Consider the following 17,735-nt stretch of genomic DNA (forward strand, 5'->3'; position numbering starts at 1 on the left):
ATCTATTTCTCTTTTCTTTTTTCTTGAAAATTTTATTCCTTGTTTATATCACAGATTTTCTTGTTCGGCTTGTTTTAGGTCTGCACAGATTTATGTTCTTTTTAGAGGCCTTTGAAAGCAAATCTTGCCAAATTTAGGAAAAGGTTTTGTGTGAGGTTTCTTTTATTTCCTCAGGTTTTCCAACATTTTCTGGGGAAGCTATCACCTTGACTTTTGTGTTACAGCTGATCTACTCTTTAGATCTCCCTCTTGTTTTCAAGAAACCATTTCTTCGTTTTGGATTCAGATCCAAGTGACCTTTTTTCTCTTTCCGGAGTTATAACTAATTTTTCCATTCCCAAAACTCGTTCAGATTTACCTAGCTCGGGTTTCTTTACGGATTCATTAATCTTGACAAGAAGATGGTGAGAGGGAAGATCGAAATTAAAAGAATCGAGAACGTCACGAGCAGACAGGTCACGTTCTCGAAGCGTAGGAAAGGTCTCTTGAAGAAGGCTCACGAGCTTTCAGTTCTTTGCGATGCTCAAGTCGCCGCCATTGTCTTTTCTCAAAACGGAAGATTATATGATTTCGCTAGCTCCGAGTAAGTTATCTATATCATTTATGAATCTTCTAATCCAATACGCGTTATATATACAATCAGTTATATGAATGTTTTAGTTCTTGCTTAATTGGGTGATGTTTGTTTCTGTAGTGATATATATATTCTCTCTCCTTTTTGAAGCATCGTACTAGAGATTGATAGATATGCAGCAGATGAATTTGATTTAATTTTTCCCAAAATATGCTCTTTCAGAGTGCTTTAATTTTATTTTTTTTGGGGGTCATAATTTTTATGTTTGTATAGTACCAGGGGAATTTATGTAATGAATTTAAACTTGCTAAATTAATTGACTAAATGTGTTTGCTAACTACATCAATTTCTTCTTCAAGCACGAGCAAGTGATTTAGGGTTTCCCAAAAACGTTCTTGATTTTTGAACCTAGTATACCTTGGAACTCATGCTGAAGCCACTTGACACGTTATTACAATTATATTAAAAGTCGCAGTGATCATGCCATAGAAATAATTAGTACCTTAAGGTACAATCAGAACGTTTTAAGAATGGGAAGCTTCATGGTTTATGAGACAATATCTTGTGGCTTTGTGCCAATGTTTTTTAACTTTACGCCATAGATAGTTTTCAAGATTCGTTCCCTTAATAACTTCGAGCTTAGTAATTGATTTGACTATCTAAAGCAAAATGTTACTAGTTAAAAAGCGTGTGTATAAGACTATACAGTATAAGTACCATTGGTGACTATAAATAGGAAACCAAGCCACACACATTAAAAGATGCATATTAACACATTTGTGTCTGAAATGTTTAGCAATCTCTCTTCCCGTTAGGTCGGAAAACATATTGAAAACATTACTATGTTCATAATTTATGCTTGGGAATAGTTTTTCATTATACTATTCATGAGGTAATTTAAGCGTACTAGAACGTCTATTTTAACTTACTAGAACAGATGACTTGATGCTTGACTAACATATTTAGATTAGAAGAAATATGTCTACAAAACATGACTTTTGCATATGTGTGATAGTTCTTTGATCATTATAAAATTTTCAGAATTAGTTATATATATGCTGATAAATAATAGTTAAGAAGTTCTTGGAAATGTATACAGCATGCAGAAGATGATGGAAAGACAATATAGAGAGTATTTTGGGGCAGAGATACTCCAAAAACAGCAATATGTGCAGGAGCTCAAGAACGAAATGGCGATAATGGTGGACAAGATCGAACTTCTTCAACTTCATTGCCGGTAATTTTCTGATCCTTCTATATCTATGCATATGTTTTCTTGATATATATGTAACATATGATTGTATGTACACTCCGATAACATCTTCAGAAAGCTGATGGGGCAAGATTTGGATTCGTGTTCGGTGGACGAACTAAAGGAGATAACTATCAAAATTGAGAAAAGCCTTACTATTGTCAGATCAAGAAAGGTACAAAAATAAATAAGCTTAATTTACAATCGTGGTATATCTTGTCATAATGTGTTGAACAATAATGCAACATAAAAGGATGTTCTAAAGGATTGTCATACGTATTCTGTGAGATGTTGAAATCGAAATGATTAGCTCATTCCGGATTCTACGATTTTGGCAGGCTAAGTTAAGTGAAGATGAGATAGAGAAAGAGACAGCACAGGTACTATTAGTAATTAGTTTAATTTTTTTTATATTGGCTAATTTTTTATTTAAGCGAAATTTAAAAACCAGCGTTTGTTACAAAACATAATTAGAAACAAAGGAGCATGTAAGTAAAAGAAGCATAAGCGAATTTTATTTCTAATTCTCCTTGTGAACTTTATTTATTTTACTTCTCCAAGTTAAAGGGAATTTTTTGTGTAATTCTCCTTGTGAAGTTTATTCATTTACTCCATATTAGATTGCAGGAGAGAGAGAGGTCTTGGACGAGAGAAGTAGGTTGCGCCAAATGGTACAAACACACACACACACATGCAAAAAGTCTTTTATGCACAATCATAAACCTTTTTTTCATAACTTTCCGGAAGCATAAACTTTTAAACATGAAATTTAGGAAAATAATTTGTATCAATTACAGTTTGAAGAAAAGCCCTTGTGGATGCAGTCGAGGAACCTTGAGAGTGACAAGAGTGCACCTTCCTGTGGTTGTGGAAACATGAACGTGTCCGATGTCGAAACTGATTTGTCCATCGGATTGCCTGAAAGCCGAGTTCAATGATTTATTCGTACTGCAATCAACCGGTTCTTGTTTTCACATTATCCAAATTAATGTGTATATTTTGAATTTTTTTAAGGATGTTTGTAATCCCTTCTCTCATGCATAAATCAAGAATAGTGTAGCGTATAAGAATTACCATGTCTTTTTATTTTTTTTGCCCCCTTCAGAGCTGTTTTTTTTTTTACTTTGTGAAAGTTTGAATTTTTTAATAATAATTTTACAGTCAATTTTTTGTGGGTGTGTTTGTCAATTTTGTAAATATAATAATGTAAGAATATTTTATATAATATCTGTAAAAGATGATTTAATAATGCTTTTGTGTGGAAATCCTATTGCCTCTAGCTAGTTTTATAAGTACACACAAAGTTTATGTCAGTAATGTACCATTGGGCTATTAAATCCGGACATTTAATAGTTTTGACCGCAAATAGTTAAAGATGCCAATGAAACATTATTATAACACAAGTCACAACAGAATAGATGACAAGAAGACTATTTTAGTCAAACGAAAAAAACGAATATTTATAAATTACAGATTCAGTACCTTTTTTGAATTTTTTTTTTCTTTTTTTTTACCTTTTTTGAAAATTAATCTAAGCTCACATACGTGTTACGGTTTGTGGCTTTGGGATTTTTTCGGTTCCTAACACGCATAGCGTCTTATCAATAAAAAAAAAGGATCAACTACAGAAGAAAAACAAAACAAAAAAAATTCACAAAAATAAACCTTTTCATACGAATAATAACTTATATTCTGATAATAATCTGAGTAGAATACTGTGGTTGTTAATCACAACCATCCTTATACCAAAAAAAAAAAAACCTAGAAACTTTTTTATTCAGAAACATCGATCCGTGCCCAGGGTTTTAAAACACGTAAGTAGCGTTACAAAATAGGACCCTAGTTAACTATCATCATCTCAAATTCATATAAAATAAATAATAACTAAGATTGTTCTAAATTATATAAAATTAATAATATATAAATAATTCTGATTATCGTTTTTAAATTCACAAAACTATAATAAATATCTATGATATAAAACTTGATTTAATATAAACTTTCAAATCATACTTCTTTGAAGTTGATAAATAAACCAATTATTTAAGTTTTTGTTTGTAATTTAATCTAAATTACAAACCAAACTAAATCTAATATTAGATAAAAAAAATTATATTGAAAAAAATACTTAACTATTAATTTATACTACATAAATAAATGTTGTCTTACTAATATATAAAAACTAATAAATTTAATTAAAAAATTGATCCTCAATTGTTTTTAAAAAAATTGGTCCATAGGCGAATGTTTATTATTATTGTTGTACATAGGCACGGCCTTGGATAAACCACATTACTTAGTACGTCCTAAAAACACATAAAACACATATCCTAAGTATATTATGCTCTTTAGTCAATATCGACAATATGTCTCTCTGGAGTTCAAGTAGGACTGTAGGATAAGGCTAATTAATATGAAGTATACTTTTTCTCCAAAAGATCATCTAATATTAGTAATTTCATACACAATAGTGATAACAGATAGTGGAATATCAGTCTTAGAAATTATAATGATGGATTCCAAACAATTAGTAATAGTGATTGCAAAGCGAGATGCAAAACATATTCACATTGTTATGCGTTTGAATCTCTCGCTAAGAATAAAACGCAGACACTGTTTTAAAATACTTAGCACAGTCCTCATGGCCCCACAAATCTAATAGCGTTACTGAACGCCGCGTTTAACCCCATTAAACGCCGCGTTTAACCCCATTAAACGCCGCCGTTTTCACCGTTTCCAGGACGAGTGCGTCTACGATACGCCGCTCAATCTCTGCGACGACCCTTCCCTCTTCCTCTTCGAGCTTCTTCCTCACCGGAAGATGTTCGAAGTCAATTTCGGTGCCTCTTACGCTGGATAAGGTAGCTGAAATGGTGGTCGAATCACAAAAATTGGAATTTCGTGTTTCTTGAGGAAACTTCTGCTTCTCCTCGCATTTGTACGTCTTACCGGAGCATATCGTCGCATCTGCATTCCGTTCCGGTTCTTCAGCTCTTTTCATCTAGAAAGATTGAAAGAAAAGGAGATTCTTCACTTCGTAGCTTGCACAATCAGTGCATGTGTGTGTGCGAGAGAGAATAAGTTTGCCTATCAAGTGTTTGTGTTATTCTCTCAGTGAGCCTAAAACAAAGGAAAGTCAAACAAGTGTACCTGTGTCCGATGAATTTCCGTGGCAGAGACAGCTGATGATGCTACAGAGATGTTGAAAATATCATTTGACTTTGGGATTTTCTTGCATTTCTTCATGTCTAAAGGATCACAGTGATCAGGTTTCGAGTGAGTTGATATTGAGATGAAGGCCTTTCTCTGCTTGTTTCGATTATTGTGTGTTGGATGAGGATAGAACTTTGGTTCACTATCCGATTTCCTGAACCCATTGATAGGTCTTTGCGTCTGCTCGTTTACTCTTTTGAGGTTCTCCTTGGAATCTTGTGAAAGGGTCACCTTTCTTGGTCGCTGAGAGATCTTATCTTGTTTGAACACAAATGTGGGGTTTGAGCTTGATGTGTTCTCTTTCTTTGAAAACACTTTCCTATGCTCAATCTGGTTTTGTGCTGCTCCTGCCCTTCTGTTCTCAAGCAAGTTTGTTATATCCATGCCAAGTCTTCTAGTGATCACCCTCTGTTTCATTTGTTTCACTAAATGCCTCCCGTTATGTCTGGGACTTCGACGTTCCTCATCTTGTTTCAACTCTTTCAGTCTCCAACGCCCAAACTCTTCATGCTTATTTTCTCTGTTTAGCTGAAGAGAGAGGCGACGAATGTCGGAATCAGATTTCCGGGCAGAGGAAACCCTTGGGCTCTCAGGTAAAGATATTGTCCCTGAGTCGTTCTTGGAGAGTCTATGTCCTCGTACACTGTTCCTTGATGATCTGCTCAGGTCTAAGTTATCGGGAAGAAGATCAAGACCCATGAGTCTAGCCACCACGTTTGGTGTATTGGTACGAGGTGAGTTGCAGATATCAGATGATGTATCTACGAGGATAGCTCCAAGTTTTGACCTTTTCCCGCCCACCTGCGTTTGAAATGTCACTTGGCTCCATTCAGTTACTCTTCAAATTGTGATGATAGCATTAATGTTGACTTACAGGGATGTTCAAGCTATCTCTTTCCTTGTAGTTTGTTGATAGTGGAGACTGCTCTGTTAACTCCAAGCTATTTCGTGGCGCAACCAAGTCTGCAAGATTCAGTAACACAACACTCCTCTCTGTTACTCACTGTCTTGCAAAATTTTCCAAGTGGTTTTTCTATCTCACTAGTCATCTCTGAAACAGCAGAAACGTCTATAGAAAGAGAGAGGAGAAAGAGAAGAGAGAGAGAGAGAAAGCACTCACCTTTTGGATTTCTTGAGGGAGAATCAATACTAGGTTGGTGGTGATGATTACGTGAAGGAAAGTGAAAATGGTGGAACTGAAAAAAGTGGTAAAGAGCAGTGATGCAGCCTTTAGCTTCACTAGATTTGTTATTGCTTTTAGAGGATCTGCCTCCATTATACCATTCTCTTCCCATTTCTGTTGAGACAAAACCTGTCTTTTTGTTATCACCTCTATCCTCGAACGTATAATGACACAAGTTGTTGGTGAACATGAACCGACAAAAGAAGAAGCAAGAAGTTGGAGAACAAGATCTTTGCTCGGGGAAAAGTTTTAATCTTTTTATCTTATGTTTTTTTGTTCCTGATGTTTTTCTTTTACCTGAGAGATCTATTGGAAGAAGCCCTGAAAATTTCTCTCTATATTTTGCATTGATAATCGAGCAGAGGATTGTGAAATATATTAAAAATTATGACAGAAATATTTTAAAAATAAACTGTACTAGTAAATTAATGCAAGGTGAGATGATGATAATTGCCACGCATCTCTTTAAGGAAGAGACATCTTGAGTATTACAATATGATTCCAACCACACTTCATGTTTCTCTACTATGCATTTTGTTTGGGGTTTTTCAAGTTTTGAACTTTGCAAATTCAAAAGAAACTAAGGTTTGTCTATAAGGATTTTGCTTGGGGATTTCAAACTAGAAGAATATTGTTGTGAATCATCGTGAGTTCGTAACCTTTTTTTCTTGAGTGCAATGATAGGTAGTTACAACATGACCACATGTTTTTAGCGTTTCTGGATGTATGAAGTATTGCAGAGCTTCAATGTATTTGCATTTACTAAGAGTTGTCTTGTCTCACTATTCTTAGTTTGCTTCAGTCTCAACTTTCAACCGATTTTTTAGCTCATCGGCTCAATGCTCTCGAACTATTTAACTTTACTTATTTACTTGAAATTCATGCATTTCAGACCTTTTCTTTACTTATTATAAGTTTATAACCAAAGAATCTCAGGCTAGATGCATCAGCTCTTTGACCAGTATATGAACTTCAAAGTGGGCAAAGAGATGACCCGTCTAATGGAATTGAACAATGATCTAGCTAGATCCATAAATCAATTCGTTATAATCAGGTTACCATCAACTGGTTTCATTTTATACATTTTCTAAGATAAGCATTATATTTATGGTAGGATTTTTCCATTTCTTTCAAATTTTAGCATTTAAACGCCATAACATGAGCATTCTGAAATCAATCATCGTACATGTATTTTTCCATGCAGAGTAACACCATGTTATTTCGTCTTTTTTGTATAGTATAGTAAACCATGTAAAATTTGAATTTTATGATAAGAAAAGAAAAGAAAAAACACAGAATTTTTTCTTTCACATCTAAATAATTTAAGCTTGTGGTAATGATGTAAAAAAAAAAAAGCTTGTGGTAGTAATTGGGCCCCAGTTTTGGTCGACCTATCTGACGAGAACTGTTAATAGAAATTAGTGTTATAAGAGCCTATTTCGAATTGAATGATTTCAAGATCGAGTTTCAAAAATACCGCAGAAAAGGTGATGCAAACAGGAAACCTGCTTCGCCCGTTGATGGTTTATTGGAGAGACTCATGTATGTCTCTTAATTATTAATTTAATAATATTGTTTAGTTAAGAGATTTGTTAAGAAATGTTGATTTATTTGAAGTATATTAGAGAAACTATAATGAGTTTCTTCAAAAACAAATTTTTAATTAAAAAAAAGTTGTATAGTTGGAAATAACAAAAATACAACATTTTTATTATTTAAACATAACAGAAATTTAATAGATAATTCTCAATATTCAAAACAACACAAGTTTAGCAATAAAAACTTCTAAATCAATAATTACTTCCAAATTTTTGCCAGATATGCTCAACCAAATCCTTTTTCAATTGTGCATGCATTTTTTTATCCCGAACTTTAGTCCGTCTAACAAACATATCAGCGATATTTGTATTTGCAGGAGAATATGAGAGATCTACATGTGCATTTCCGCTTCCTTCTCCTTGTTGGAATTCAGAAACATTTTGTTGACTGTAACTGTATCCATCTCGTTCATCTTCTACTATCATGTTGTGGAGAATGATGCATGCTCTCATAATCTTCCCAATTTTCGCTTTGTCCCAACTAAGAGCCGGATTTCTAATAATAGCAAATCGAGCTTGCAAGACTCCAAAAGCACGCTCGACATCTTTTCGGTAACCTTCTTGTCTGTTAGCAAAACATGATGCTTTTGGACCCTGGGGAAGTTTAATAGATTGGACAAATGTAGCCCATTTTGGATATATACCATCTGTAAGATAATATGCCAAATGATACTCCCTTCCGTTGACTGAAAAAGTTACTTGCGGGGCTTCACCGTTTATGATGTCATCAAAAACTGGTGACCGATCAAGCACATTTATATCGTTTAACGTATCTGGAGGTCCAAAAAATGCATGCCATATCCACAGATCATATGAGGCTACAGCCTCTAAAACGATGGTGGGCTTCGCAGTACCACGGGAATATTGTCCTTTCCATGCTGTGGGACAATTTTTCCACTCCCAATGCATACAGTCTATGCTGTCTATCATCCCGGGAAACCCTCTTTCTTCTCCAACAGCAAGTAGTCTTTGAAGATCTTCCGGGGTTGGTCGTCTTAGGTACTCATCCTGAAAGAGAGTAATTATTCCTTCCACAAAATGTTCTAAACATTTACGAGCCGTAGTTGCACCGAGGCGGATGTATTCATCAACTGTATCAAGCGCTGTGCCGTAGGCTAAGAGACGAATTGCTGCAGTGCACTTCTGAAGTGCTGATAAACCAGACCTTCCAGTAGCATCGGCCCTTTGTTGAAAATAAGGAATTTCATTGGATAACCGATCAACGATATGCAAGAACAATGGTTTGTTCATTCGAAAACGTCGTCGAAAAATATTTGCCGGGTATATTGCATCTTCAGCAAAATAATCATTCCATAATCGGTTGTGGCCGACTTCTCGCTCTCTTTCAATATAAACTCTTTTCTTCCTTGCCTTTCTTCTTTCTTCCTGATCTTCATGCTCAACTAAAAGATCTTCAAAAGTGTTTTCAAAGTGTTGCTCAAAAAATTGATCAAAGTGTTGTTCAAAAGTTTGTTCAAACCTTTGATCAAAATTTGCATAACCCTCAAAATTTATTATCTTTGCAGTGCTAGACGTCGCTCCTCCTTGATCATCCTTTTGATGGCTATACGATAGTCTGGTGCGATGTCTTCATCATCCTCAAGGCGCACAAGACTGTAGCCTAAAGATCTCCGGTACTCTGCTCGTGTGATCTCCGCCACAGCATCATCTGCTTCTTCTTGTGGTTGTTGGCTGACCTTTGGTGTGATTCTTTTTGCAGCAAGGCCGCAGACAATGAGTTTCCTTCCTTCCATTGTAGCCTGCAAAAAGAACACAAGAACATATACCATTAAACATAGAAGAGAAACCTATATTAAACATGAACATTTTTAGATAGACTACCAAAAGTGATCTCATACAACAACAAAAGATGTTAAACAAGCTTGATAGTAGATAAAACATAATCATTGCATTACACAAAGATATTTTACATTGAACAAGCCGAACAAAAAACAAACCTAACCGATTACATAGACTACCCGATTACATTAAAACCTTAAACACAGCAAAAAATTACCTAACAGATTACACAACAAAAACAAACCTAACCGTTTACACCGATTACACAACAAAAACAAACTTCAAACACAACAAGATAACACAGAACAATAAGATCAAGCTTGTTTCAAGACATGAGATCGGCAATGAGCTTGCTCTTTATAGCTTCTTCATGCTCAGCTAATGTGTCCTTTCTGGCTACTAGACTCTCTAGTAGAGCCATCTTGTACATCCTTTCCTTCATAGCCATATCCTCCTTCCTTATAACCCACATGCTCTGAAAGTCTGAAGCAGCCTTGCTCGTGTCAACCGAAGCTCTCTTACCTTTGCCTTTAGCCGCCTTAACTCCTTCTGGCCTGATGGTTGCTTGATCCACTGCAGGACTTGTCTCATCTGCGGCTTGAGTACCATCCTCACACCTTCTTTTTTTGGAGTTTTGTTCAGTTTTTGAAGTGTAGAGGTCGCACCATTTCTGGTCGTTTTTGAGCTCTGTCCAGGCATGCTCAAGCGTGAATTTTTTCTTGTGGTCGTTGTAGAAGATTTGATGAGCAAGCTTCAAAACATCATTGTCGTTCTGTCCACTACTCTTCTCTCTTGATGCCGCCTCGTAGGAGCCACAGAATTTGCAGACCAAATCATTAATCTTGTGCCAGCGCTGCTTGCATTGCCCTGACAAACGGATTTCGCAGCCTTCTGCCTTGGAATTATCAGCCATATATATTGCAATTCGCTCCCAGAAGGCCCCTGATTTCTGCTCATTCCCTACGATCGGATCCTTGCTCGTGTTTAACCAAGAGCTGATCAGAAGCACATCATCCGTGGGAGACCACTTCTTTCTTTCTCTTCTCTCTGCAGGCATCTCTTCTCTTTCTTCTCTAGTACTGAAGAGAGGGACGGGTTCAACAAAGGGAAATGGTTCAAACTGTTGACTGTTAAGAAGCTCAACAAAGTTGGAGCTTTGGGAATATGCATTCGCAGAAGGCAAATCCATAGAGGAAAGGAGACAACACAAGAATGAAAGAGAGAAGACCAAAGAAGGAGATGAAAGAGACGAATGAATGAGAGGATGTTTGCAGATGATGAAATGAAGGAGCTCCAAGCTCGGTTTAAATAAAAGAAGAGAAGAATAAAAGAAGATCAAGTGTAATTACCTGCATTTATCAAAACATAACCACATCGACTTGACATTTTATCTACCAAGTCGATGCATTCATCACAGCAAAACACATTGATTATAACTTAACTACTCTCTCTCTATCTAACCAAATCGATGCATTCATCACAGCAAAACACATTGATTATAACTAAACTACTATCCCTCTATGTAACCAATCTTCACAACTTAACTAGTTTTTAGCTATCCATTAAATACTCCAACATCCCAGTTATCTACCATTAACTGCATTTATAACACTAAACAACTTGACAAACATACCTTTATCACAAAATCTGTTCGTCAAGTGTGCTGGAAACTTTCCTTTGTCACAAGAGACCCACGTCACTCGCAACAACAACAAACCTGAAACAAAAAACATCAACTTAACCCAGATTCAATACAATCCGCAAAATAGAGAACATAAACCATAAAAAAAATTAACCCTGAATGCATTCATAGTTCAGCTTCTACATTAATAATGAACTCTGAATACTTTAACCCTGAATACATACATAGTTCAACGGATTAAACAGTTGCTAAACCCAAACAGATTAAACAGTTTTCAAAAAACCCATAACCGATCATACACCTAAAGCTCTTTACCCAAATCGATCCTAAAGAGACATGCACGGGCAACGGAAAATATATTAAGTGTTAAGAGGGCAAGGAGAGAGTTCAGACATATGGAAAAATGATTTCAACAGAAATCGATCAACTTAAACCATCAACAAATAAGAGAAGATGAACAGACATGACGAAATCGACGAAGTAGCAATTCAGAGACGATAAAACTGACCTCCTCGTTCGAACAGAGTCCCAATCTTCCTCCAGCAAACGTCGTTTTGATCGGAACCGGCGAGTATAGCTGCTGTCGTGAGGTTGGTCGGCGAGGCGATTCGGCGGAGTTTTTTAGGTTGGTCGACCAAAAACACAGAACAATGAGAGAGCAAAATTTTTTTTCATCCGCTATATTTCATCACCCAGTAGCCTTGCAACACGTGGCCACCAAGAGACGTGTTAAACGTATCCGAAACAAGAAACGTTTACACTCGTTTTCTCTCTTTAATACCCATTATTCATTTATTTTAAAGCCCAAAATTAGTAAGAGACCCATTTAAAAACACTGATAAACATGGTCTAAGTTACTTACTTCTTTTATAACGTTGAACAGAGGAAGGTACTATATTACTTACTTCTTTTCCGTACTATCAGAATCTTCTTCTTTCTCATTCGTTGGATTTATTACCTTTTCCTGCACTTTAAAGGAAATTGCTTCTTTTTTTTCTTTTCATTTCTCTCAAATGGAAAACAAATTACTCGATTAGTAATACATATAATATAATAGTCTCCCTAAACTGTCTACTGGAATTTTAAAATTAAAAAAAAAACAACTGTCTAGTGGAATTTGGCCTCAACACTGTTGGGTCCAGACTATAGTCTATGTTCAAGAGTTTGGCAAAACCTAAGTGTGGGAGAGCTTCTGGTTCGTATGACGGGGGTTCTCATCAAATATATTATATATGGAGTCACTATACTAGCTAGAAGAAGTTGCACTTGGAGAAACAGAGGAAATCATTGAAATGTCAACTTACAAGGACAAAAATATATTGGCTACTTGTTGAGTATAAATGGGTTTTATTAATTTGATCCAGTGCTTCTAGATTTAACATATAATCTTACGTGACATAATATGATCTAGTTTTCATTAGTTTTCTTTTTTCAGAAAGTCTCCTGGAATCATTTCATCAGTTACATGACGTTTAGTTCTAAACATTCCTCTTTGTGCCTGGCTGTGATTTCTTATAAGAACATGTGTTTTGTGCTCACATTTCACTCTGTAGTTCATTGAGTATACTTCAATAGATGCCCAAACAGCACTAAAAGCCTGTTGTTTCCAGTGTTATGATAGATAACAGTTTTACCTCAATCATGATTTTTTTTTTTAATAATGATTTATCTCTGTTTCATGTTTTCAAGTCTTGCATTGTTGGTATCAAAGCATGAAGGGACTTCAAATCAAACTGGTAGACATAAATTTGTTCATAAAAACAAAATATCATGCCAAGAAACAAATGCTTGTTACAATCATAGAGTCGACAGCTTTTTTCTTTTACGTAAAAGCTTCGCCATTGTACTGCAAAGTATACAATCACATACCTTAATGTTTTCTTCTGCTTGTTATTGGAGGCCACGACAGAACTCAACTTGTCTCTATGATGAGGGTGATTGGTGTATATATATTCCTAATTTCCTCGTACGAGACCAAGTGAATATTGAGGTGCACCATGTACGAGCTTTCGTTGGATCATTTGACTGACCAGTTTCCATGATAGAAACCATCTCCCAATAGCATTTTAGAGACCATTCCATATGGTACAAGTAAGACATCCATTATAACCCCACAAACATTCATTTCCAATTGTCTTTTTCTTCCGCAAATTTACAAAGAGAAAAAGAGAAGCGAAAAACCAACCTAGAAATCTCCCATTTCAAGGTTACATTGATTTGTTTTCTTGATTTCATTCAGCATTAGTATCTATTTACTGTGCAAGACTTTGTGCTGCATCCACTCTCACCACACACCTTTCCAACTTACAAACCATGAAAATTTGCAGATTTATCTTTAATAGTACTTTTACCTTTGACAAAATTTAAGGGGTGAGTAGTATTTAAGACTATCTCCATTGGTGAAATACTTGAATGAATATCTCATTAATTCAATATTAATTCTTTTTAGATAATTTATCCGTATAATTAAAATTTAAAGTTAAAAAGAATTCAACCATTCATGTGAGGACAAGTGTTGAATGAGTTTCTCAAGAGTTTTCAAAGACAAATGTAAATATAGTCGTTGAACCAAGTACGAAGATGATTTGACAACTGATAAAATTATTGCATATTGATTTTTGTTGTTTACGATCTAATGCCGTTTACTTCTAGAGATTTTTATTTGTTTTGAAATATGTTCGAAATTTATATCTCACTGAAAAGATGGCAGATTTTAGTTCACATTAAAAAATTGTCATAGTTTCTTAAATAAAAATGCTAGGTTTGGTTTTGCAACTTTCCCACAAACCATCACCCTAATTTTTATTCTTTTTCTTAACAACTTTAGTCACATGATATCGTGATGTTCTTATATCACATATATCAAATCAGATATTCGTACAACTTATAGAATTAGTGGAAATCCTATGATGAGAGACATTTAATGATTCCTAGGTCATCTACTAATTTATAATTAATGCACTACGTAAATGTTTTACATTTTGTAATCCTTGATTATACACTCGTATCTTATGAATACCAAAGAAAAGATTTCCTTCTTTTCCTTTATTTTCAGGTAACAGTTTAAAAGTTGCATGATTGAGTTGACTTGAAGAACTGCACATGTGTTGCTCCTCTCTGTTTTGAAATCTACAGAACATTTAGCATCTTCGATCGAGTGTAATTATTTAAATTTAGAATACTGTTTACATACATTGGTGTTCAACCTGTAGTAGTCCACTGGTTTGGTTAAGTTAGAAGAGGTTACAACGGATCAAGTCACATCAAATGCGTTTTCATGTTAGCCACTCATGTAAATGTTTTGACTGGCAAGACACGTCTTTAAATAGACTTCATATTAAAAAAAAGTTCCACCTTTAGCTGAGATGCAAAAACAGAAAGCTAAAGTAGGAGATTGTTTGGTATACATGGAGTCTGCCTGAGCTTTTGTGGCATGTATTACAGGATTCTTGGTGACTAAAGACTTCTATCTCATGCTCTATTTTTTCCTTTTTCTTATTTTAAAAATATTTGAATGGCATAGCTTATACAGTGAGAACATGCTTTCAGCGTCATTTATAGGGGATGGAGTAATGTCCTTTTCTATGAAAAATCATGAGAAAGAACACAGATCTGTTTGAGATCATATATGCCCCCCAATTTCCAGTGTGATTAGGTAAAAGAAAATCTCTCTTTCCTCTCCACCTAATAATGCCAGACACAAGAAATGAAAAGCACGAACAAGTTATAGTGGATCAATAAGAGGATTTTAATTGGAACTACTATTTGCGACAAAACCCCATGTCTAATGGTTGTCCTTTATAGTTCAGCATTGTTGGGTCCTTCATATCCTACTCATCTCTCTCTCTCTCATACTAATTAAGAAAGAGATAACACTTAAACACATTCAAAAACAAACACACACATTTGGTCGCCCCCACCTTCTTTATAGCAGCCCTACTTAATCGTTAGTACTAACACAAGGATAGTATCCCATATCGGATGTTGACAGAGATTCAAAATAATGTATAAGAGACATCGGATGTTGTTTTGCCAAGCGCCCATGTAATCTGATATGATAACAAAGTCTGATCCACCAATTTAATCTTCATTTGATCCGACTAAAATTGGCCTCCACTGATCCATACCCAAATATATCGAATGTTGATCATGATCTCGAGGTGCATGATCTCGAGGTGCATGATCTCGAGGTGCATATTAGCGAATAGTATCCATATCGTAATTAGCAAGAATTTTAAGTAATATGTAATGGACACGAGCCAATCCACTTATCATTAATTGATTTTAAGTTAAAAATTCATAAAACTAATTAATACTTAATTCTCTCCATTAGCTCAAATATATTAAAATCTCCCTGAGCAAAAAAGTCTCTAGCTAGTTAATCAAAATGGGATTAAACCCCTAGCATTTGAACATTGAGACGACCATGCTCTTGAGCTCCTCTCTAATTGATCCGTCTCTTCTCTTGCAAACCTGAACGGGCTCCTTGGCTTAGCCATGACGATCCAAACTCAGAGAGTTGAACTAGATTTCTTGTAATTGAAGGATAAGTTTATTATTTGTAGGCAACAATGGAAATGAGTCATTAGTTAATTACTTTTGCTCGACTCTCTTTGGCTTTAGCCGCACTTTGTCTTCAAGTCATTAACTTGCACAATCTTGTCTCGTGTGATAATAATAGGGGATATTGTGGGGATTGACAGAGAGATTGTCATGTCTTAAGCATGATTCTCATTGTTTTAAAAGATGACAAGCTTTAAAGAAGAGCTTTGACTGGTTTGAAGGTGGAGTCAATTAAGTGAATGACAACACTAATATTTTCTTTGTGTTCCAGTATAAAAATCATTTTACAGATTTTCATACATATTGAGAAAATCAAAATTCTATATCAAACATACAAAATTACAAATAACATGTTATAGTTAAAAATTACAGTTTTAATAACAGTTATTCAGAATTGTCCATAACGTCCAAAATTAACCAAACGTTCATATTTTTGCATTATTATTCTTAATTTGCACCCAACACTTTGTCATTAGGTGTAAATAATCTTAAAAGTATTTAATTAAACACTCAAATAAATGTTTTTATTTGTTCGTATGTGCAAGGAAAGGAAAACTAATTGTTGGCGGACTGTTTTATTTTACTTTCTATGAAACTTTCTTATATTTGACTCCCTTTTTTCTTTATTTTCCATCATTTCTTTTACTCGTTGCTTTTCCTATTTAAACCCTATTTATATCAGTTGTTACAACTTACAATTAAGAAAGTTGGGTTCTAATTATAGAATCTGTATAGCCAATCCACCACAAAAGATAGAAAAAGTGACAAGTGTTGCATATAGCGAATAGCTTTTGCACCACATCACTACACTACATCACTACAGTCCGTTATTAGCATACATGTCACTTCTGATTTGATTGGCCAGCAGTGAGAAAAAAAAAAGTAAGTTGTTCAATTGGTTTATTTTCATGTATTTTTATGATATAAATTCGACCTTGTGTTTTTAGATCTTGCCATATGGCATAATCGTTTCTCTGTTCTTATGCATCTACATCATCATCCACATGTCACCATGCATGTAACTGATCTTTTTTTTGGCTCAATAGATGTAACCGATTTTATTTACGTAATTAATATAACTAATGATTAGTTAATACATATGTAAAACATAAGAATATAACAAATAGATCTTGCTCCTGACGAATTTGTAAGTTTTCTGGATGGCTAAACCGCACTGGATGAGAGAACGTTGGATTTACTAGATTTCAATGGATACGTATGAGAGCGTTTCGACCACTAAGTATAACAAAACTTCGTTTTTCTAGCGTAGGTATGTTATATATATATATAACTGAAAATTTGCATTCGAACGGGATTCACCATGTTAGTAATTTAAGATGGTTAATAATAACACATATGACATCATCCAACTTCTTTTTCTTAGGACTGTAATAAGACAAGAGAGGGGGTAAATGGGCAGTGGTCGTGAGGTTAAAACATGGGATTCATTATCACGACACCCTTCATTATGCTTTCATTCGAAAGTGTTAGTCATTTAACCAAACCAACTAAACCGAACCAATCTAAATGAATTCGGTTAGAGTTTGTTGTAGTTTTACTTGAACTAAACAAATCAACTCGAAACCGAGCAAAATCCGATATGAGATGTCAACCCATCCAAGTGGTCCTTTTTGTCACAAAATAACCAATCCAAATGGTTCAAATGATTCAGTTATATATTGCTTTTATGCATTAGTAAATTCTCTAATATTATTAATTCTAAAAATGAAAATTCGTGTAGATTTTGCTCAACTAGTTGAAGGATCGTTTCAGTTATGTCGAGTTTATATTGGAATGCAAAATTTTAAAAATATAAAGATCAAGGACTCCAAATTTTTGAAATAAAATATTAGAAAATACAAAAAAAGAGATAAATGTACGAAACGTTTCCAATTAGACTAGATGAATTT

General features: G+C 34.8%; 3 protein-coding genes across 3 annotated transcripts; 1 reads left to right on the forward strand and 2 right to left on the reverse strand.

Moving 5' to 3' along the window:
• Positions 1–401: 401 nt before the first annotated feature.
• Positions 402–2,926, forward strand: LOC18030353 (MADS-box protein AGL72). The gene is made up of 6 exons (XM_006413243.2): positions 402–583; positions 1,674–1,811; positions 1,902–2,001; positions 2,165–2,206; positions 2,447–2,497; positions 2,624–2,926. Exons 1-6 carry the CDS (start codon positions 402–404, stop codon positions 2,762–2,764), a joined length of 654 nt encoding a protein of 217 aa, XP_006413306.1. The 3' UTR covers positions 2,765–2,926.
• A 1,542-nt stretch (positions 2,927–4,468) lies between these two features.
• On the reverse strand, positions 4,469–6,611 carry LOC18030354. Its single transcript, XM_006413244.2, has 4 exons — positions 6,160–6,611; positions 5,914–6,002; positions 4,977–5,840; positions 4,469–4,827 (listed from the first exon to the last, which is right to left on the reverse strand). The coding sequence occupies exons 1-4, from the start codon at positions 6,410–6,412 to the stop codon at positions 4,516–4,518; spliced, it is 1,518 nt and encodes a 505-aa protein (XP_006413307.2). The 5' UTR covers positions 6,413–6,611; the 3' UTR covers positions 4,469–4,515.
• A 1,362-nt stretch (positions 6,612–7,973) lies between these two features.
• Positions 7,974–11,997, reverse strand: LOC112082407. The gene is made up of 3 exons (XM_024150095.1): positions 11,771–11,997; positions 11,254–11,337; positions 7,974–9,580 (listed from the first exon to the last, which is right to left on the reverse strand). The coding sequence occupies exon 3, from the start codon at positions 9,069–9,071 to the stop codon at positions 8,013–8,015; it is 1,059 nt and encodes a 352-aa protein (XP_024005863.1). The 5' UTR covers positions 9,072–9,580; positions 11,254–11,337; positions 11,771–11,997; the 3' UTR covers positions 7,974–8,012.
• Positions 11,998–17,735: the final 5,738 nt, after the last annotated feature.

Source organism: Eutrema salsugineum, unplaced genomic scaffold, assembly GCF_000478725.1.
Source record: "Eutrema salsugineum unplaced genomic scaffold, Eutsalg1_0 scaffold_1, whole genome shotgun sequence".
NCBI lineage: Eukaryota > Viridiplantae > Streptophyta > Magnoliopsida > Brassicales > Brassicaceae > Eutrema > Eutrema salsugineum.